The 21613-nt window shown below is 40.6% G+C and overlaps 1 protein-coding gene across 1 annotated transcript in view; it reads right to left on the reverse strand.

Annotated features, from left to right (window-relative positions):
* Positions 1-21613, reverse strand: part of WNT7B (Wnt family member 7B) — a 130114-nt gene that overhangs the window by 48345 nt on the left and 60156 nt on the right. Inside the window, exon 2 of the mRNA XM_006127759.5 lies at positions 3541-3767. Coding sequence (XP_006127821.1) covers positions 3541-3767 — 227 coding nt within the window. The remainder of the gene's footprint in view (positions 1-3540; positions 3768-21613) is intronic.

Below are 21613 nucleotides of genomic sequence, written 5' to 3' on the forward strand. Positions count from 1 at the left end.
TAGAAGCTATTTGGACCCATCTCTACCCTATCACAGTCCCCTAAAATTATTAGTATTACCCTTGACAAGAAGTAGGCTTCTAAAAGTGCCGTTCTCAGCTGTACTTAACAGAAAAAATAATCCCTATGATGATGAGCAAAGAAGAAAGCAAAATGACAAACCAAAAGCTGCTCAAAACCAGAAAGTTGAGGTCTCATACGTTTTCTAGTCTTCAACTATTACAGCAATTTCACTGGGCTAGAAGTATTTTCACCACAGACAAAATGCTGATGCTCCAAAGCATTTGAGCGTGATATATCTTTAAGAACATATCTTTAAGAGTTATTCCACTGACATCATCAAGACTATTCACATGCTTAAAGTCAAGCATATGCTTAAAATGCTTTGGTGAATCAAAGCCTGCAAGCATAAAAAGAGAGCTCTCTTTCATTGCAGCACTTTTATTATACTTGCCACATATACAAAAGTCTGTTTTGAGCAGTATCTGACTACTTGCCAAGACAGAGGGGTAGGGAGGGCTAATAAATCGGGAACCCTCAGGGCTTTATCGGTAGGACTTGTGAATGCTGCAGCTGCTTTCATGTGCACTTTTGCCATCAGTTTCTTAAATGGAGCCTCAAGTTGCAAAATCATCATGTGTTCACAACCCAGTTTAAGTTCCAGAGTACATGTAAATAGCTTGTTAGAACTCAATAACCAGATACCCCTGGTTAAGCCGGAACAAAGGAATTAGGCCAACATGCTGGCATTGGATAGTCTGACTCCTACTGACTCTAGCTTGTCAAAAAGTAAGCAAAATATGTCTCAGTGAGCAGGAATAAAGAAGGGCTGAGATGTTTTACATGAACCCTTTGCTGAGTTATATACTTCGCTTGTTCTTCATTGCTGTCCTTGTCTCAGGTTGTAATAATGTATGTTCATATCGTCAGCACTCAGTCTCTCAGTCTGTTCCTATTTATATTAATTTTTAGACTCCCTATCATGATTTTCTCTTGAATATGCTCACTATAGCTTGCTCAAAAACAAGTAGTCCTATGGCACCTTAGGCTTTGTCTACACAACAACATTATTTCAAAATAACTAGTGTTATTTCGAAATAACATAGTCCGTGTCTACATAGCAGGCAATTATTTTGACATAATGTCAAAATACTGTCAGGCTGGAGGACTTCTTACTCCAACTCCTGTAACCCTCATTTTATGAGTAGTAAGGGAAGTCGGAGGAAGAGTGCTCTATTTCAAAATAAGTGCTGTGTAGACAGCACCAAAACTTGAAATAAGCTATTTCAAAATAAGCTACGCAATTGACTTATTTCGAGTTAAGCCCTGCTGTGAGATGCGCCTGAAAAGACTAACAAAAAATATATAGTATCATGAACTGGGTAAAACCTACTTCTTCAGATGAGCTTGCTCAATGTTTTAAGAGTGCTTACCTATTTAGATCTTGCCATGTCTTTTGCTGGCCCTAATCTAATGCATCACATCTAATAAATAAATTAGAATTGATACAGAAGAAATTCTACAAGTGTGTAGTCGTGTATCTTCCCTATCCACCATGTATCATAATTTCACCTTTGGAGAACAGAGGTGTCAAGGAGGTAGCAGAAATGCTTCCCCCTAAACATTAAACCCCCAAACCACTTGCATGTTAAGACCTTCAGGCATTTCTCTCCCCAGTAAGGAAGTGTCTGGGTAACTATGTGAATTGATGTCATTCCCGTTCAATTAATGTTAAGGATATAATGCTCTTACTACCCTAATTACGTGGAGGTTTGCTAATTTGAAGATTAGCAGTTGCTTTCCTTTTCTGGTTTCCTTCTTTTTGTAAAAGTGAGAGAACTGGAAGGCTATGCTAACAAAATTACAGCAGTGTATCCTCCATTTTTCATTACCAGAACATTGCTACAGGTGAAAAACTGCTTTATCCAGATGAACTTGAAATATTTTAGTACAAGTATAGAAAGAAGCAATGTACAAGTATAGAAAGAAGTGAGATTGTACAAATGCTAAAATACTTGGAAAGGTTGAGCAAAACAGTTCACATATAAGATCATCTTTCCATCCCGGCCTTCCTCTGACAAATTCAAATCCAACCAAACCTTTTCTGAGGTTCAGAAAAGTTCAGATAATTGTTTCTCCCATGTGTTTCCATCTGTGCACTCCTGCTCTTCTGTGTTTTTGTGTGACATGAAAGGGCCAAACCAAACTGAGCCAGATCTTCATCTGATGAAAATCAGCTCCACTAAAGTCAGTGGAGTTATGTTGGTTTAAATAGCTCATTGGGCCCAGGAGATTTTCAGCCCAGCTTCAGATTCAAAGTCAACCTCAAATTGTTGGGTAAACTTTCCACTCAGCCCTTGTTTGAAGCAAACAGCAGACTTTTGACATTCACGCCTCACTGTCAGAAGGAGGCCTTACTCGCCCAAGAGAACCCAAGCAGCAGAATTTGACCCAGGCTATAGATATATTAAAGGTACACAATGGAAGACAACTGTAGTATTTTCAGAGATGTGTGGGAACTATATGCTTCCTTTCTAGCATATTCAGTCAGTGCAACATTCTGATAACCATATACAACAAACCAGTAATCCTGCAAATAAACAACAGCACTGTGCAATTATTGATGGCGCCAGGGCAACTTTTGAGGGCCAGATAAAAAGGAAAGGTATCTAACCAGAATCCTGAGCTTCGCTGAAGATGAACGTGACAATGTCCATTATGAAACTTCATAATGACGATGAAGTTTCAGAGGGGTAGCCATGTTAGTCTGTAACTGAAAAAACTTAAAAAACAATGAATAGTCCCACCACGTCTTAGAGACTAACATAAAATGTAGATAATAGGCAGGTATTTTGTAAGATCTCACGTATGAAATAATATCACACATAGAATTGATGGAAAATTATAGAATTGATGGAAAATTATAACACATGATACTGACTGCCCTGTAAACGTTTGTTAGGCCACAGTCCTCTATGCCAAGTTATTTTCTTTGGACATGCTTTCCATCTCAGGTGGTTTGTAGAGTTATCTTTACGTGATCATGTCTGAGGAGAATATTTATGCATTACTGCTCTCAACTGGATGGTCATCGTCAAGCTTTTGCTAACAGCTAAATAAGGTTCATCTGTTGCTCCAGCTGTAGGGGCCTGTGTGTTTTTGGAGTTGATTTTTGTTACATTGGCACCATTACTGTGGAATTCTGATTCTAGTGTGCAACACAGTAACAATGAAGAAGTCCTAAATGCCTAAAAGTAAGTTGTGAAACTGACTCAGGGTCATTGCTGCCCATACAGAACATTCCAGTCATCATCACATGGGGCGTGGGACGGATAATGAAAGGCTTAACCTAGAAATCTCTAGACATTTTTCAACTACTAGAAAATAGGGTTGAACAAAATCAGAAAAAAGTATGTGCGTTGTTCTGGAGTGTGCGTTGGTTTACTTTGTGTGGGCTGTGAAAAAAGCACTATAAGAAAGGAGCTAAAAGAGAAACAGCCCCAATGTATGATTATTAACATTATTGTAAAGAATCCCTTACCTACTCGAAGCTCTTGTCCAAAGACTGTTTTCTCGCCTAGTGCTGAGCAGTTCCACCTGCCATAGCGGAACTGATACTGGCATTCATTGATTCCCATCTGTGCCCCTTCTCCGATCACTATGATGGCATCAGGGCGGCTCTGGCAGATCGCTCGTTGCCGAGGGGCCAAGCCTGGGATTTTGTTGCAGATTATATTTGCTCCTAAAGCCACCACAGATGACAAAGCTCTGAAGAAAAGCAAAAAGAGGAGTTAGACGCTAATTGACACCATTAACTCCATTTGCTCCACATTGCAGTGTGGCCAACAAGGTAATGTGCAAACAGCAAAAGGTTTGGAAGTTTTGTTCCTATGATTATGCAGACTTATTCCACTCACTTTAGTTGGGCAATTAGGGTGGGAAATCTGGCACCATTTCCAGTAATTTCTGGTTTCATTTGGACCAAAAAGCCCACAGGAACAGTTTCTTTCATGGAATATTGGCAATTCTTCATCTGATTCAGTGGTAAAAGTAAGCAGGTGCACCCAGGTGCACAACTCCAGCAAGAGATGGCTGAGCTGAAGCAAAAGCCAGAAGGGAGCTATCTAAAGAGCTGGCAGGGACTCGGGCTGCAATAGGACAGTACTTGTAAGAAATTTTAAATTACTTTCACTGCTGATCTGGTACCAGATAAAACCAGGAAGTAAAGAGAGGTGGAGAGCAATATGGAAAAATGTAAGTCAACAGATCATATAGAGTCTCAAAATTTCAGGTTCATATTAAGGGTTGTTCATAGGTTCAGCCTCTGTATTTAATTTACTAGAGCTAGTTTACCCATCTCCAATTTTAAACCATGGAATAAAATTTACAGAATGACTTTATTCTACTAACATCATTGCCCATTCCTATTAACTTAAAGTACTCAGCAATTAACCAAAGTTTATGAGCATTCATCAAGATATGGCACAAAATCATATTTTCAGATTTGGCAGATGTTTTGGACCATATGAGTGCTCACCAACATGCAACATCTAAAACTTTTGTAATTTTATTTTTCAATACATTTTCCGAGCAAGATCTCATAAGTTATAATTCATTATCAAGACTGCACGTACTTTGCGTCTGCCCAATGTAAGCCAACTAACAGTTTAAGATTCACAACATTTCCAGTGTAGATGATGATACATTCGTTATTTTACAATTCATTTTTTAACATCTTTATCTAATGCATTTAAAGCAATGTGGTTTTTTATAAAAGACATGGGATAACATTTTCAATAGTCTAATTTTTCAAAAGCTTTCATTAAATGTCAGGTTCCTAAATCACTCTTGCAAATGACTCCTAAGCTCCTAAGTCAGTTAGGTGCTTTTACCCATGGGCTAGAATAGATGGTTAGGAATAGTAGACTATTTGCTGTGAAAAAGTTTCAGATTATATTGCTTAAATTCAGATTCACAGGGAGGAGGTTGCTGATGGTAAGTGGTGCGTTGAGGCATTATGCCTGTTCCATGCATCAATGCACCTAGACACACTTTCTCTAACCTTGTAAAAGCTGGTAGCAAGACCACTGTCCTCTCCTCATACATGCAAATTGGCATGCTGGTACACAGTTGATGGCTGCTTCCTTTCTGGGTTCATGCTGCAGGGAAAGGACTTTATGTGCCATTTACCAAGCTAGCTTACTGTACACTTAAAAAATATTGTTCACTTCCTAGAAGTCAAGTGTTTACCACCTTCAAAAGAGACACCATTTTTGACCACCTCAGCAAAGTAGGAGTTCCAGCTGCTGATGGGTAAAGCACTGGGATGTGGCACAGTGACCACAAGAACTGAAGCTGCCTCCTATGTTGGCCTATAAAAGGGTGAACTTTTTTCCTCACCGCCTGGCACACTCATTCAGGGCAGCAACAGTTTAGCCATTGATTAGAGCAGTAGCATTATCCATTTAATCTAATATTTTAATGATACCCTATTGGCACATTCTCTCAGGTTGATGCATATTGTTTCAACTTTATTATTTTGACTTTTATACTATGAAACAAAATATCTGAATTTCCCACAGAGCAGAGATTTGTCATTTCAACCAGTTCTACCCTTAATCGTCAATTCAGCAGATTCCTAAATGGACATTCCATTAAATGTATCCCCGGCTTTTATATATGATTGAATTGTTTGAATTTTAGGAGACCAGAGAAGAGTTAATGTGATAATAGAGTATATTGTACTGTAAAATGAGATGGGCCAGAAGTACAAAATTTGGATCCAGATCTGACCCCTCCCAAAGTCTGAGACATGAAGGTTCAGATCTGGAGTTTTGGCTCAGTAGTGCTAGAAGTCCATACACAAACCTTCGACTGAGTCCAAAAATCCCCCAAATTTCTACCAAGGTCTTGCTTAATCTTTAAATTTTGATGCTTTTAAATCAAGGCTTAAATGTTTTCCTAAAAGATATGCTGCAGTTCAAACAAGTTATGGTCTTGATGCAGAAATTACTGGATAAAGTTTTCCAATCTATGTTATGCAGGAGGGGTAAGTAAATAATCGTTATGCTCCCCTTTGGCCTTAAAATCTATGAATCTGAAAAAAACATATAGAGAAGAATTTGAATATTTGGATCAAGCACAGACACCTGAATATTTGGTTTGGGATACAGGCAATTCCTAATGCTACAGAGCAACTAATCCATTTTCTTTCATTATTTATAGTGTTTTTCTCCCTCTGACTATCATGACCGGCGATGCTGGTAGTGTGTGAGATGTGGTCATGTCGTAGTACAAAATGGCTAAAAAAGAGGGGAAAAAAAAGTCTTATGTGACTTACTGGTGAATTATAGTCTCAAAATATTTGCCCTGTGGTTGTTATGAACACATAAATGCTGGGTCTACTTTCTGAATTGTTAATTTGCAGGTCTTGTCCTTCTATGCCATTCAAGTGGCAATAATGAAAAGACATTTTATGTGCATTGTGTACAGTCAATCATATGAAATTCTAAAGCATGAATATAAAGGACATTATTAGGATGCTGCAGCCAGTGAGTGCCAGAATGCTGCTGTTTAATATCCAGCTAAGTAAATCAATATTGCCGCTTATATGATGGATCACTACTAAAACCACAGTTGACTGCAGGGGGATTCACAGAAGGGATTTGCTGTAATGTAAAACAATGGAGGGAGGGCAACTTTCAAATGTGGTTTTACTCTGAAAATGACTTATTATACACCGCATTGACAGGGTGTCGTGTATTCATTCTAATGGCTCCAGAACAAATCTGCTCAGTTTACAACTGCCAGCTCAGCAAACTCAAGTCTGGGGGCTTGTCTACATGGCACCACAGTACAGATTAGAAGGGTATGAATTCTAGAGCGTTCTAACATGTTGTGCACTAACTGTCCCATGTAGACCTGCAGGTGCACATCAAAAGGTGCTTAGTGCCCATTAATGCAGTCCTGTATGAAACATAATGACATCAGTGTGAAGGAGGGACCCTTTTCTAGTGTGCCAGTGGGATCTGCCCAGGACAGTCAGAGCATGTTAGAGCACTCTGCAGTTCACAGCCCTCTAGTTCATATGGTAATGCCATGTCTTCAAGCCCTGGAATCTCAAAATCAAATGGAGCATCACCACCTGAAATAAAGATTCAACTGGCCACATTCTGTACATCCGTGCAACCTCATTACCTGTACGTAATACAGGTGCAACCCCACTGCATTTAAACAAGTTACACGGCTGCAAATGGAGGCATAACATGGAGACACTGAGGTTACACAAGTGAATCCACAACTGGAATCGAATCAACCATTTTGCTACTGATGGACTAGTCGAAAGAATCTAGATCAGCTGTATTGTATGTGCAAGGCTGGTAGTGTAAAAACTTTGGTTTTTTTCCCCCCACTGGAGCCAGCAGATGTGACACTAAACAAACGTAGGGAGCAGATTAGCTAAACAAGAAGATGATGTTCTCACACTACTCATTTGTTAGTACAGACCTATACTTTTGACTGTGTGGGGCTCCTGGCATCAGAAGATGGGGTTGGTTCAGCACCTCTGTAGGTGAACTGGGCATGCCCCTTCTCTACTCAGTGCCTTCCACCTTTTTAGACTGGCTCTGGCTATCTCTGAGCCCTATTGTGCAGTATGGATTGTGGGCCTGTTGTAGAGTTTTCCCTCCTGTGGGCTCTGTTTCCTAGGTTACACCAGCAGAAGTTGTATTATGCACAGCACAGACTCTCTCTCTCTCTCTCTCTCTCTCTCTCTCATTCATATATATATATATATATATATATATATATATATATATATATATATATATATATATATAAGATCCCAGCAGCACTTCTAAATATCAAGTCCAAAAGGTGTCTCAATTTGGGATCTCAGTGAAGGCACCCCACATTATAACTTGGGTCAAAGACAGATATGTATGCAAACAAATAGTGAAATTCTGGCTGCCTTGATGTCAGTAGAAATTTTGCCACTGATGTTACAGGGCCAAGTTTTGCTCAGGCGAGGTCTACACTTCAGGGGAAAGTTGACTTAAGATTTGTAACTCCAACAATGTTAATTACGTAGCTGGATTTGAAGTATCTTAAATTGTGTTTTGTAGTCATCCAGACAGTGGGAGGTCGATGGGAGCACAGGCTCCCATCAACTTCCCTTGCCCCTCATGAGAAGTAGGACTACTGGCACTGACACGAGCCACCCTCTCAGTTCAAAATAGTGGGTCTTCACTAGACCCACTAATTTGAACCCCAGAAGATCAACTGCAGCAGTTTCAATCTTCTCTGTAGTGTAGACAAGTCCTCAGAGAATAGTATGCGCATCTCACTCTCATGAGCCAAATGTTTCAGATTTGGCCTATAATCTTGGTGCCTCCATTTTTGAATGACTAATCTCAGACTGCTTTTGATATGGTTTTCAGAAGGGCTAAGCCCCTAGCAGCTCTCGTGGTCTTCATCTCAATATGAGCTCCCAAAGCCTGAGGCACCCAAAATCAAAAGATAGTTTCAGCCGCAGTGTATATGCATGCATTAAGATGTGCATTGGTTTATACCTCTCTGCTGTCTAATAGTTAAGAGTGTGGAATTAATATTCATAATGGTATTCCACTGACTCCGTGTCAAACTTTAGACAAATGACTTTCTTCAGGATGCCTCAATTTCCTCATCTGTAAAATAAGTAGAATCCTATCTGTCTCAAAGGCATTGTGAGGCTTAATTAATTAGTTAATGCTTATAAAGTGGTTTGAGATACATTTGATGAAAGGCACTATATAAATGCAAACTATAATTACTGGGAGGGGAACTTATTGGTAGTACTTGAAGGACTTTCCCTCTTTCTTTAGCCTAAATTTACTACCACATCCCTCAGACCTGTTGTTAGCTTAAATAGTTACTCTAATGTATTGCCAATAGAAATGGTGAATAACAAAACTGAGATTTTGGAAAATTTTATTTATATTAAAGAAATGCACCCAACAGCATGTCAAGCTTCCTCAGCAGCTGTTTGCATATTTGGGCTTTGCCAGGTTAAATGCTGTATCTGTAACTCGACTGAGAATGTTTTGCTTTATAACACCTGTCAAAAAATCAAAATGTAAATGCTACTTTTAGCCATCTCCTTCCAACCAGTGTTCCCGCTAACATTTTCCATCTGTGAGCAGAGTGAGATTTTGTCTTGTGCACCAATATTGGGGTCATGTCTGCTTGTTCGGATGTGTGCCACTGTTGCACCCATCAGTTACTAACATATATTTTTATGTGTTTAAATGTTATGGATAAAAGAATACTAAACCAAGGGATAATTAACAACTTTAAATAACTTTAGATAATGTGAAATAAAAAAAATTAAGTTAATACTGCAAAATTGTCAGTAACCATGAAGGAAACTAGATGTCTGCCAAACAATGGGAATTACAAATCTGTTCAGTCTGACGTGTCAATTATATTGAGTTTCCTGCTAATGTGACTCAAAATCCTACAGCTGAAAACACATTGAGCTTCTTCACTTTCAACATCAAAGAAGCTATAATTATGAATAAAAGGATATAATCCAGCTATTGCTCTCCTGTGCAGTTCATTGCTTGATATAAGTGTTTGTTTACTGCCCTCCTATATCTGCCTGCCACCATACCCACCCACACACACTACTTCACCCCCCCTCCCCACACACACAACTTCATTCATTGGATTTTGTGCATCCCTGAGTCACATGTTTCAGTGATTATAGCTGACTTTGTAAGCAAAAAGCTTTTAAACTTAGGGGTACACAAGGTAAATCACACTCCTGAGAGGGGTACAGTAGACTTGAAAGGTTGAGAATAACTGATTTAATAGTCCTTTTTGGGCTCCTGAATTTGTGAATTACATGCTTGATTATTTGTATTCTGATCTCTTCAGCTATTGTATCTTGGGCAGCCCTGACATCGATTATAAATGCCTTGCTCTACACTATGTCTTCCTCATTTTGTGATGAGTCAGTAGATTATTAGTTAAAAGTATATTCAAAAAAGATACTATTTGAGATCTTTGTAACTGTTGGCTATTTGAAAATGTTGCATTAAAAGTGTTTAGATTAAATATGAATTTTAAAAAATTGAAAGGCAGGCCATCTATCTAATTAAAACTAATTAAAATGAATGAGCCTACTGAGTTTTGACATACTTGAAGTTCAGCCATTTTAATAGAACCTGTTCATGAATTTAAAATGGTTAATTGAGTCAGCAAAGAAAATAGGGAAACTCAAACTACTGTGCATTTGAGTTCGAGTGATATCCTCGTTGAAGTGCAAATGATGACCCATCCACCAGATCTGAAACCAGGACCAGTGACACTGCCCCAGCCAGAGCAAAGGGGGCAGTCGCTTGCTGCCACATTACACCACCGGAGCTAGAACTGGGGTCAGTGAGACTGCCCCAGGACAGCCAGCACAAAGGAGGCAGCCACTTGCCATCACGTTTCATCTGCCAGAGCTGGAACCAGGGCTGGTGAGGCTGCCCAAGGCCAGCCAGGGACAGCCTCACTGTACGCACTCCGGCTCCAGCTGGCACAAAGGGGGCCGCCGCTTGCCACCACATGGCCGGCCAGAACCCACCAGGGAGCCACCACCACCACTCGCCTTCTGTTCCAGCCGGAAAGTGAGTCTAGCAAGTGCAGCTGTGCAACTCTGCAAATGAAGTGGGCTGACCCCAAATTTCTTTTGTGCAGGCACGCAGCTCAGAGGGAACACTGCTTCCAACTAACCTCTCCTCTCAGAACTGTGTTCTTATCACTAGGAAATCTTGTGCAATGTTTTATTAAGGGTTTTGATGTAACCATGTGGAATGGTGCACAGTTCTGAGATCACCATTTGTTCATAATCTGACCTATGCACTTAGGCAATATCAATGGAACCATGTGGCATGTCTGATGCTATGTCTACACAGCAGTGTAGATATTATTCTGAAATGACACAGAGTGCATTGTCACAGCAAGCCATTATTTCGAAATAATGGTAAGCTGGAGGATTTCTTACACTGACTCCTGTAACCTTCTTTCACGAGGAGTAAGGGAAGTCGAAGGAAGAGTGTTCTTCCTTCAACTTCCTGCTATGTAGACAACACCAAAAGGGGAATTAAGCTATTTTGACTTCAGCTACCCAATTGACGCAGCTGGAGTTGCCTAGCTTAATTTGACTTTTGCCCTGCAGTGTAGACATGACCTGTGAGATTAACAGCAGTCTGGGAGGAGGTGAGACCTTCACTTTAGCCATTAATCCATAAGGAATTGCTCGAAGTGATTATTTTTATTATAAATTAAAGGGAGGTCAAAATCAAAAGTCCTGGCTCTTGATCTGAGTTTGGATGTGAATTTAAAGTTCAACCTTACAACAGGCCAAATCTACTTGGCAGTTGAGGGATACCCTTATGTTTGGGAAGGTTTCAAGTCACATCATGACTTTGAAACCTCAAGCTCAGTGTTAAGATTTTGAAAAATCAATCTGAAATCATAACTATGCCCCTTAGGCTAGATATAAGCCAAATGTTCTTAAACAATGCCTCCTCTTGTTATTTTAAATTGTGTTTTTCAATAGTGAAGTAGCATTACTAATCATTCCAATTTCAGTGCCAAAATAGTTGTATTCACCTAGCTCTCCACCACACTACTTTCATAGTAATTTCCCACAAAGTTTTATGCAAAACTGTAAAATCATAGCATCTTGAGTAAGTGAATTTTACATGCCAGTCATACAAATTTTGCGGCCCCTTGAAATTTTACAGAAATTTGAAGGCTGAAAAAGTGTGTGAAATGGAAAGCTGTAAAATTTCAAGCAAAATTGAGCTAGTATTTCTGAACATATTTCATCCTCTCCACTATAAGCATTCATTACCTATAGAAGAAAGATTTACTGCTGTTTTGTAGGTTGCTTTCTCAATCCCCTGACCAACAAACACTTATTCATGGGTTTATCTTCTGCACATGAGCAGTTTGCTGTCAATGAGACAGCAAAGATTATCCAGTAAGTTCTTGGACTGCATTGGAGACAACTTTTTATTTCAGAAGGTTGAAAAAGCTACCAGGAGGAAGCTGTTCTAGATTTGATCCTAACAAATAGGGAGGAACTAGTTGAGAATTTGAAAGTGGAAGGCAGCTTGGCTGAAAGTGAACATGAAATCGTAGAGCTGACAATTCTAAGGACAATTTTAAGAGAGAACAGCAAAATAGAGACAATGGATTTCAGGAAGGCAGATTTTGGTAAGCTCAGAGAGCTGATAGGTAAGATCCCATGGGAATCAAGACTGAGGGGAAAATCAGCTGAGGAGAGTTGTCAGTTTTTCAAAGGGACATTGTTAAGGGCCCAAAAGCAAGCTATTCTGATGTGTCGGAGAGATAGAAAATATGGCAAAAGACCGCCTTGGCTTAACCACAAGATCTTGCATGATCTAAAAATAAAAAGAAATGATATAAAAAATGGAAAGTAGGACAAATTACAAAGGATGAATATAGGCAAATAGCACAGGAATGCAGGGGCAAGATTAGAAAGGCAAAGGCACAGAATGAGTTCAAACTAGCTACCAGAATAAAGGGAAACAAGAAGACTTTTTATAAATACGTTAGAAGCAAGAGGAAGACCAAGGAGAGGGTAGGCCCACTGGTCAGTGAGGAGGGAGAAAGTGTTATAGGAAACTTGGAAATGGCAGAGATGCTCAATGACTTCTTTGTTTCGGTCTTCACGGAGAAGTCTGAAGGAACGCCTAACATAGTGAATGCTAGTGGGAAGGTGGTAGTTTTAGAGGGTAAAATAAAAAAAGAACAAGTTAAAAATCACCTAGAAAAGTTAGATGCCTGCAAGTCGCCAGGGCCTGATGAAATGCATCCTAGAATACTCAGCTGATAGAGGAGGTATCTGAGCCTCTAGCTATCATCTTTGGAAAATCATGGGAGACAGAGATTCCAGAGGACTGGAAAAGGGCAAATATAGTGCCCATCTATAAAAAGGGAAATAAGAACAACCCAGGAAACTACAGACCAGTTAGTTTAACTTCTGTGCCAGAGAAGATAATGGAGCAAGTAACTAAGGAAATCATCTGTAAATACTTGGAAAGTGGCAAGGTGATATGGAACAGCCAGCATGGATTTGTAAAGAACAAATCATGTCAAACCAATCTGATAGCTTTCTTTAATAGTCTTGTGGATAATGAGTCTTGTGGATAAGGGAGAAACGGTGGATGCGGTATACCTAGACTTTAGTAAGACATTTGATATGGTCTCGTATGATATTCTTATCAATAAACTAGGTAAATACAACTTAGATGGGGCTACTATAAGGTGGGTGCATAACTGTCTGGATAACCGTACTCAGAGAGTAGTTATTAATGGTTCACAATCCTGCTGGAAAGGTATAACAAGTGGGGTTCTGCAGGGGTCTGTTTTGGGACCGGCTCTCCAATATCTTCATCAACGATTTAGATATTGGTATAGAAAGTACGCTTATTAAGTTTGCAGATACCACCAAGCTGAGAGGGGTTGCGACTAATCTGGAGGATAGGGTCATAATTCAAAATGACCTGGACAAATTGAAGAAATGGTCTGAGGTAAATAGGATGGAGTTTAATAAAGACAAATGCAAAGTTCTCCACGTAGGAAGGAACAATCAGTTTCATACATATAGAATGGGAAGCGACTGTCTGGGAAGGAGTACGGCAGAAAGGGAGCTAGGGGTTATAGTGGACCACAAGTTGAATATGAGTCAGCAGTGTGATGCTGTTGCAAAGAAAGCAAATATGATTCTGGGATGTATTAACAGGTGTGTTGTGAGCAAGACCCGAGAAGTCATTCTTCCGCTCTACTCTGCGCAGGTTAGGCCTCAATTGGAGTATTGTGTGCTGTTCTGGGCACCGCATTTCAAGAAAGATGGAGAAATTGGAGAGGGTCCAGAGAAGAGCAACGAGAATGATTAAAGGTCTAGAGAACATGACCTATGAGGGAAGGCTGAAAGAATTGGGTTTGTTTAGTTTAGAAAAGAGAAGATTGAGGGGGGACATGATAGCAGTTTTCAGATATCTAAAAGGGTGTCATAAAGAGGAGGGAGAAAACTTGTTCATCTTGGCCTCTGAGGATAGAACAAGAAGCAATGGGCTTAAACTGCAGCGGGAGAGGTTTAGGTTGGACATTAGGAAAAAGTTCCTAACTGTCAGGGTAGTCAAACACTGGAATAAATTGCCCAGGGAGGTTGTGGAATCTCCTTCTCTGGAGATATTTAAGAGTAGGTTAGATAAATGTCTATCAGGGATGGTCTAGACAGTATTTGGTCCTGCCATGAGGGCAGGGGACTGGACTTGATGACCTCTTGAGGTCCCTTCCAGTCCTAGTATTCTATGAGTGCACGTATATAAAGTTAACCACATGAATAAGTGTTTGGAGGATCCGATCCTGAGAACTATGATGTTACCAAGCCTTGAAATACAGACCCAGGTCTTCATCTGAATTTCCCTAAAGTTCTGGGGGAGGTTGGCTCTGAGAAATATCTAACCAAAGCAGATGTCAGAGATAGGAAATGGTCACAGCATTTAATGCAGACATACTACATCTGGTTCCGTAATTCATGCTCCCTCAATATACTTAAAAAATCCTACTTTTGACCGCTCTCTTTCAGAGAATAGATGCCACTAGAACAAATGGCATTAGAGCCCAAGGTGCACTAGCTTCCTTTGTGATGCTCATGGGGCAGTTGAATCCCTCTCCATTGAATCTGAAGAAGCAAGCTAATCTAACTTTCTTTCTGCCTAGCAGTACAATGCACAAGACTTCTCACTAGACCAGCCTGACTGTATATTCTTTGATTAGATGCCCTTCTGGTTTCTATATCATCACCCCAAACTGTGCTGCTCAATGCTAACCTTAAGTCGCTGTCAGGTAGGGATACATTTCCAGCCTGGAATGAAGAGATTTAGCCACATGAATCCCATTAGAAAAGGAGTTGCATGGCTAAAATCCCCTGTGCACTGTACTGAAAACTTACCCCATGGTGTCTGATAAAAAGCTCTATAATGGAATCTTTGTTGAAAAGAACCACTGACATATTTTGTGGTGACATTGTGACATATCTGAAATAGGACACCCCTACTGAATGGTTTATTTAATTAAGAATTCCTAAGTAAATAATTTGAGCATGCATAAGTTGCCGAAATTGGCAGAAGCTTCCCCAGCTCTGAATTCCATCTGCATATATTTGTGCTTTCAATTTGGTTTTCCACGGCGGGCTTCATTGTTCAGTGCATGTGATATTGAAATGGAAATCAAATAAGCCTGCTCAGTTCTGTCCTGCAGTGCGTCGATCCCCACTGGACTCCAGCGTGACACCTGAAACTGGTGCCATCGCAAGGCTATCACGCTCAATACGCAGGAGGGGAGAGATTATTAAGACAGTTTAAGTGATATGAGCAAACAAATCCCATCTCACTTCAGTGCCATCGTTCACCTGCCACTCGAAAATGGTGCTACTCGGGTAGGGACACTTGAGGGGGATGAGTCACATGGGGGGAAGATGTGAGGACATGCTTGTTGAAAGGATAAGTAGGAGTGAAAAGGCTCCTTGTGAGCCTGTTCTGGTTTACATGCAATAGATTGGTTGAAAAGGGCAGAGTGTTGGATTCAATCCCTTTACATGCCAGACAGCCAAGCTGCACTGGGAAGGGCTGTGGCAATTAGACAGCAATAAATTATTGCTCCTTAGGAGCCAGGAGGAAATAGAAGAGAAATTGTGTCTCGAAAGGTGTGCCTCTGAGTCATACTGCCTCCCAGGACAACGCTTATGGCAGTGCAGCTAGTGCACTCCCACTGGTCGAGGGCTTCACCTCAAGTCACAAGCTATGCCCTAGCCATTAGCAGTAGCTCAGACAAGAAGTGTTATCAAGTCCCTTGCTTCACAGACTGGGTGATCACACTTTACAAAGTATAAAATCCATGTTGCACTCCACTATCATCAGGAGCCTAGCAAATGCACTGCAACCCTCCTCCCCCTCTCCCCCAATATTCTGAATAGCAGAAGAAATGTTCCAAAGTGTGAGTCGTCTTAGACCAATGGGAAATGTCAAAATCCTATGACTCTAGACCAGCTTCTTCCACTATTGCTCATGCTAAGTAGTGAATTCTACCCCACAACTAGTCCCATAGGGCTAGGTTGTGGCTTAGACTACATGTCTATGCAAGAGGCATTAATAATTGCCCTTGTAACCTTGTGCAGGCTACCCAGAACTCAGATGTGGGTGCATAAGGGTAAGGGGATATCCCACATCCAATTACCACTTCACCCCAAGCAGGTGGGAAGGGAGTGGGAAGAGCCTGTGATCCACCCTCTTAACCGCATATGATCTGTCACAAGGGATTTTGAAATTTGTTCCTGGTATAAACCAGCAGTAAATTGATGCCATCTACAGCAAGGTGAGAGTGGGGAGGAGCTGTGAGTCAGAGGTGTCTGAATCAGTGTTGCTTGAGGCAGTGCATGGGTTTGTGCCTAAAGTCATAACCTAGCCCATTGCAATCAATGGCATTATTCATGTAGTAAGGTGGTACTTAATGTAAGAAAGAATGTCAGAAGCTAACCTTCAGTTATTACACAATGTAGTGTGAAGGAAGGGCTTAAAAAAAAATCTCCTGACCTGTTCAGGGATCAAGATGCACTTCTCTTAGCAATTTAAAGACTAACAAGATGGTTTATTAGGTGATGAGTTTTCGTGGGCCAGACCCACTTCCTCAGATCAAATAGTGGAAGAAAACTGGCGCAACCATATATACCAAAGGATACAATAAAAAAAATGAACACATATGAAAAGGACAAATCAAATTTCAGAACAGAAGGGGGATGGATGGGGGAGGTAAATGTCTGTGAGCTAATGATATTAGAGGTGATAATTGGGGAAGCTATCTTTGTAATGGGTAAGATAATTAATGTCTTTGTTTAGACCAAGGCGTAAAGTGTCGAATTTAAGCATGAATGACAGTACAGAGGATTCCCTTTCAAGTCTGGTGTGAAAATGACTTTGAAGCAGGATGCAGGTAATCAAGCCGTTGAGACAATGCCCTTTCTGATTGAACTGGCAAGAAACCGTTTTTTCTTTGTGATCCTGTCTAATATCTGTTTTGTGGGCATCGATTCTTTGGCGAAGTGTCTGAGACGTTTGTCCAATGTACATAGCAGACGGACACTGTCGGCACATGATAGCATAAATTATATTTCTGGATGAGCAGGAATATGTGTTCTTGATTTTATAACTCAATTTGTTAGGTCCAATAATGGTATAAGCAGAGTGAATATGTGGACAAAGCTGGCAACGGGGTTTGTTGCAAGGGAAGGTTCCAGGGTTGGTATTAGTGTGGTATGTCCTGTGGTTGTTGGTAAGAATCATCTTGAGGTTAGGGTGTTGTCTATAGGGCTATGTCTAGACTGCAGGCTTCTTTCGAAAGAGGCTCTTTCGAAAGCATCTTTCAAAAGAGCCTCTTTCGAAAGAGAGCGTCTAGACTGCACGGAGAAATTTCGAAAAAGCGGCTTGCTTTTTCGAAAGAAAGCATCCAGTGAGTCTGGATGCTCTCTTTCAAAGATGCCCTATTTACATTGAAGAACGCCTTCTTTCGAAAGAGGAACTTTCGAAAGAAGGCGTTCTTCCTCGTAAATTGAGGTTTACCACCATCGAAAGAAAAGCCGCGTTCTTTTGAATTAATTTCGAAAGAACGCGGCTTGAGTCTGGATGCAGGGGAAGTTTTTTCGGGAAAAGCCTACTTTTCCCGAAAAAACCCCTGAGTCTGGACACAGCCTAGGAGACAGTGGGTCTGTCTCCCAGAGCGTCTCAGAGTTTAGTATCCTGTTCCAGCATAGGTTGTAGTTTATTGATAATGTGTTGGACAGGTTTAAGTTGGGGGCTGTAGGTGATGACAAGTGGTGTTCTATTGTTGGTTTTCTTGGGTCTGTCTTGAAGTAGATGGTTTCTAGGTATTCGTCTGGCTCTTTCAATTTGTTTTTTTTATTTCTCCGGGGTGGGTAGTTGAGGTTTATAAATGCTTGGTAGAGATCCTGAAGTTTCTGGTCTCTGTCAGTGGGATTAGAGCAGATGCGGTTGTATCGAATGGCTTGGCTATAGACGATGGATCGTATGGTGTGTTTTGGATGGGAGCTGGAGGCATGTAGGTAACTGTATGAGTCAGTGGGTTTTCTGCAGAGAGTGGTGTCTAATTTTCCATTGGTGATTTGTACTGTGGTGTCCAGGAAATGGATCTCTTGTGTAGAAAGGTCTCAGACACTTCGCCAAAGAATCAATGCCCACAAAACAGATATTAGACAGGATCACAAAGAAAAAACAGTTTCTTGCCATTTCAACCAGAAAGGGCATTGTCTCAACGACTTGATTACCTGCATCCTGCTTCAAAGATATTTTCACACCAGACTTGAAAGGGAATCCTCTGAACTTTCATTCATGCTTATATTCGACACATAGTCCTGTTTTTTGTTTCAGCTACACCAGACTAACACGGCTGCATTTCTATCGCTATTCTCTTAGCAAGTGTAACTAAAAATTCACTGGACATACAGACAGTACATAACTGTACATAAAATTATTCAGTCCCTTTTTAAAGCCAACAACAGTATCTGATAAGAATCAAAATCAAATTTGAATCTTTGTTTCAGTGGGGGAGCGCTTAAACCTCCGTGGGCACACAGTTTCTGACTTACAAGTTGCCATTCACAGGCAAAAATGCTTCAAAAAGAGACCGCAACAAGAAACTGATGAGCAGAAATAGAAATGCAAATTTGATACCCTGAAAGGTTTAAATAGAAACATGGAGTGGTTCTCACATTACAATAGGCAATTTCTTCTTCGGGTACTCTCTGCTTCTCAACCCTGTTGAAGAAGAGCCACATCCATTCTGATTTAATTAGCACTGATGTCCCACTCCCATCTCTGTACCCCTTCCTTTTTTCTTTATTTTTTCTCTTCAACTTCTGAGGAAGTGAGTTGTATCTCATGAAAGCTTGTGCCGTAATGCGCTTGTAAATTTGTTTCTTTAAAATACCACTGGACTCCTTGTTGTTTTTGTTTTACAATTTATTCTTACGTATATTTTTATAACTTTTACAGACTGCGCCATTTCAGCCATTAGAAAATCCCTTGGGTCCAGATTACATATTATAAATTAGAAGGGGCCATGCCTGCAAATTTCTAAATACCATCACTGCTCAATAATGTCTGTATCACTTCCTGAATACTGATGCACCAACACACCATTTACAGTTGGCAATGATGTTTACACCTATTATTTGCTTTCTCCCTCATTTTGGAAGAGAAGAGCCACATATTTTATACTTCTAGGCAGAAGACAGTCAACATGCAAGAAAGTGCACGTCATCTAACTTGATATGTTCCAAAATCTTATCAGCCCTGAAATCCTCATTGAACCTAATTGGAATGCAACTTGAGTGTGTGCTCTGAATCTGGACCAGATTGCTCCCTCCTGCAGAAGAAGCTGCAAGATGAGGAGAAAGGGAAGGAAATCTTGTGATCCAAAAACTGGCTAGACATTATTCTGCTTCAGTTGTGAGATCTAATGAGATCACCTTCTGAGGTGTTAAGTCAGAGCACTGAAGGACAGGAGTGGATAAAAACAGGACACTTGTTTTGAATAGTTCACTGTGAAACATTATTTAGTTTTACTTTTTCAAAAGTTGGAAACACACTTTTGTTTTCTTGAAGCATGAAAGATAGACTCTGAGTGGAGCCTATTTTACAGCAAAAATCCATGGGTTTTGTAATAGTTTCATTCAATAACTATTAGGGCTAAATTCTTCTCTCACTTGCATACAATATATCTTGTTTTATATATTCAGATTTCTTGTGTGCCTGGAATTTGCATCGCTATCGTTGGGAGTTTAAGGCATGTGAATAGAGCTGGATGTCTGAGACTGGATCTGCAGTGGGAGAAGAATTCTGCTTTTAAAACTGAAATACTCTTGCCTTTCTGGTCTGATGATTCAGGTAAATACTCTTTAGGCAAGAATCTGTCCATGAAAGTTGAGACATACGAAGTAGATGGAGTTAAACTAATCTACACTCGTTGAGGATTTGAGCTGCCATTTCTGGATATTTTAACACTTCTATGATAACTTTAAGGATATATCTGCAGTGCATAGTAAAATAAGATGACAGTATACATGTGACTTTAAAATGAGGCTGAGAGAGCTCAGTTACCACCCAAACTCTATTCTAAGGGTTTCCTTTAAGCAAGAAAAGTGACCTCACACACACTATGTAATTTGGCCTAAATGACTGCTGGAGGTTGCTTTTTCTGTGCAGATACATAGACACCAATCAAGCTATTTGCCTGACAGCATGATGACTCATAGGTTTTGAATTTGTAGTAGGAGAGAAAAAACTACATTCACTTTATCAATGCCACTAGCTTCTTGGTTCTGTGACTACACCAGGAAGACTATGCCTAGATTGATTCAGTTTTTCATTTATTGGCTGTGGCATGAATAAAAAACCATTAATGCGATTTCTCTTAACGGCATATTCCTAATGCAGCAGTAACTCTAATATTGTACATGCCCCTTTAGTCTCTGCTCTAGTAACAACACTCCAGCAAGGTTGTTGCTTGCTTTATGTTGGTGCACAGGAGCTGGGGGATAAGTTCTTCACCTTGTTTCCCTGAGCAACTTTCATTGCACTAGGAGCCAAGCAGCCTCCACTGATGCGCCACCCGTCTAAGAAGCCAGGGGGAAGGTATGCAGGGGAAAGAAGTGGATGGAGCTCCAAAATACATCAGCTATCATTGCATAAGTATAGACCAGACTAGCTAAGAATGAACTGTAGATGATTTCCTGGAGTAAAGAGGGATCAAGAAATGCACCTTGACTCCCAGAGTCACACATCACTTCTCTGGTCTCTCCCAGAGTCAGCACAGCTATGCTCCGTCCTTCCTCAGAGCAGACTGTTATATCACCATCTCTACTAACACTTCCCAAGATTTTTTCTTAAGAAAACTACATTGCACGGCTAGCAACATTACGTTCATCCTGTAAGTGAGTAAGCTCAGCCAGACAGAGTCTCTCCATGTCAACTCGGGAACAAGTTCATTTTAACAACAGAACCACATCTGTCGATGGGTGCAGAAGCAGCTCCCTTCCTGCTGCGGGCGATGCAGATGCAAACAGTGTCAGTCTTTCCCCATTGCAGATTGCACAGACTGATGCTCTTCTGCACTGCCTCTCAGAGATGGAGGTAAGCTACAACCTTGGTGGCCAAGGAATACCCACTTATCCACCCAGCACAGCAAACCTCTTAGTGCACACCTATGCACATGGCTTTTTAAAAGGACGTTTGGGACCATCTGATGGAATATAATTTGGAATCAAATTCTGCAAAATGGAACAATAAAACCTGTACAAACGTGCTCAGTTTCTATGTTAATAATGAGAAGAAGATTGTCCCTTGCCCTAAATGGCTGGCAGGGAAGCTTAGGAGGTAGAAGGCACGTCTGTACTCCCCGTGCAGTGTAAGGGGGAGAGCCGCTTTTACAAGGCTGCTGGTGCTACTCCATCCAAGTAGGTGGATCAGAAGTAGGTGAAA

Source organism: Pelodiscus sinensis, chromosome 1 (assembly GCF_052426305.1).
Source record: "Pelodiscus sinensis isolate ZL-2025 chromosome 1, ASM5242630v1, whole genome shotgun sequence".
Classification (NCBI taxonomy): Eukaryota; Metazoa; Chordata; order Testudines; family Trionychidae; genus Pelodiscus; species Pelodiscus sinensis.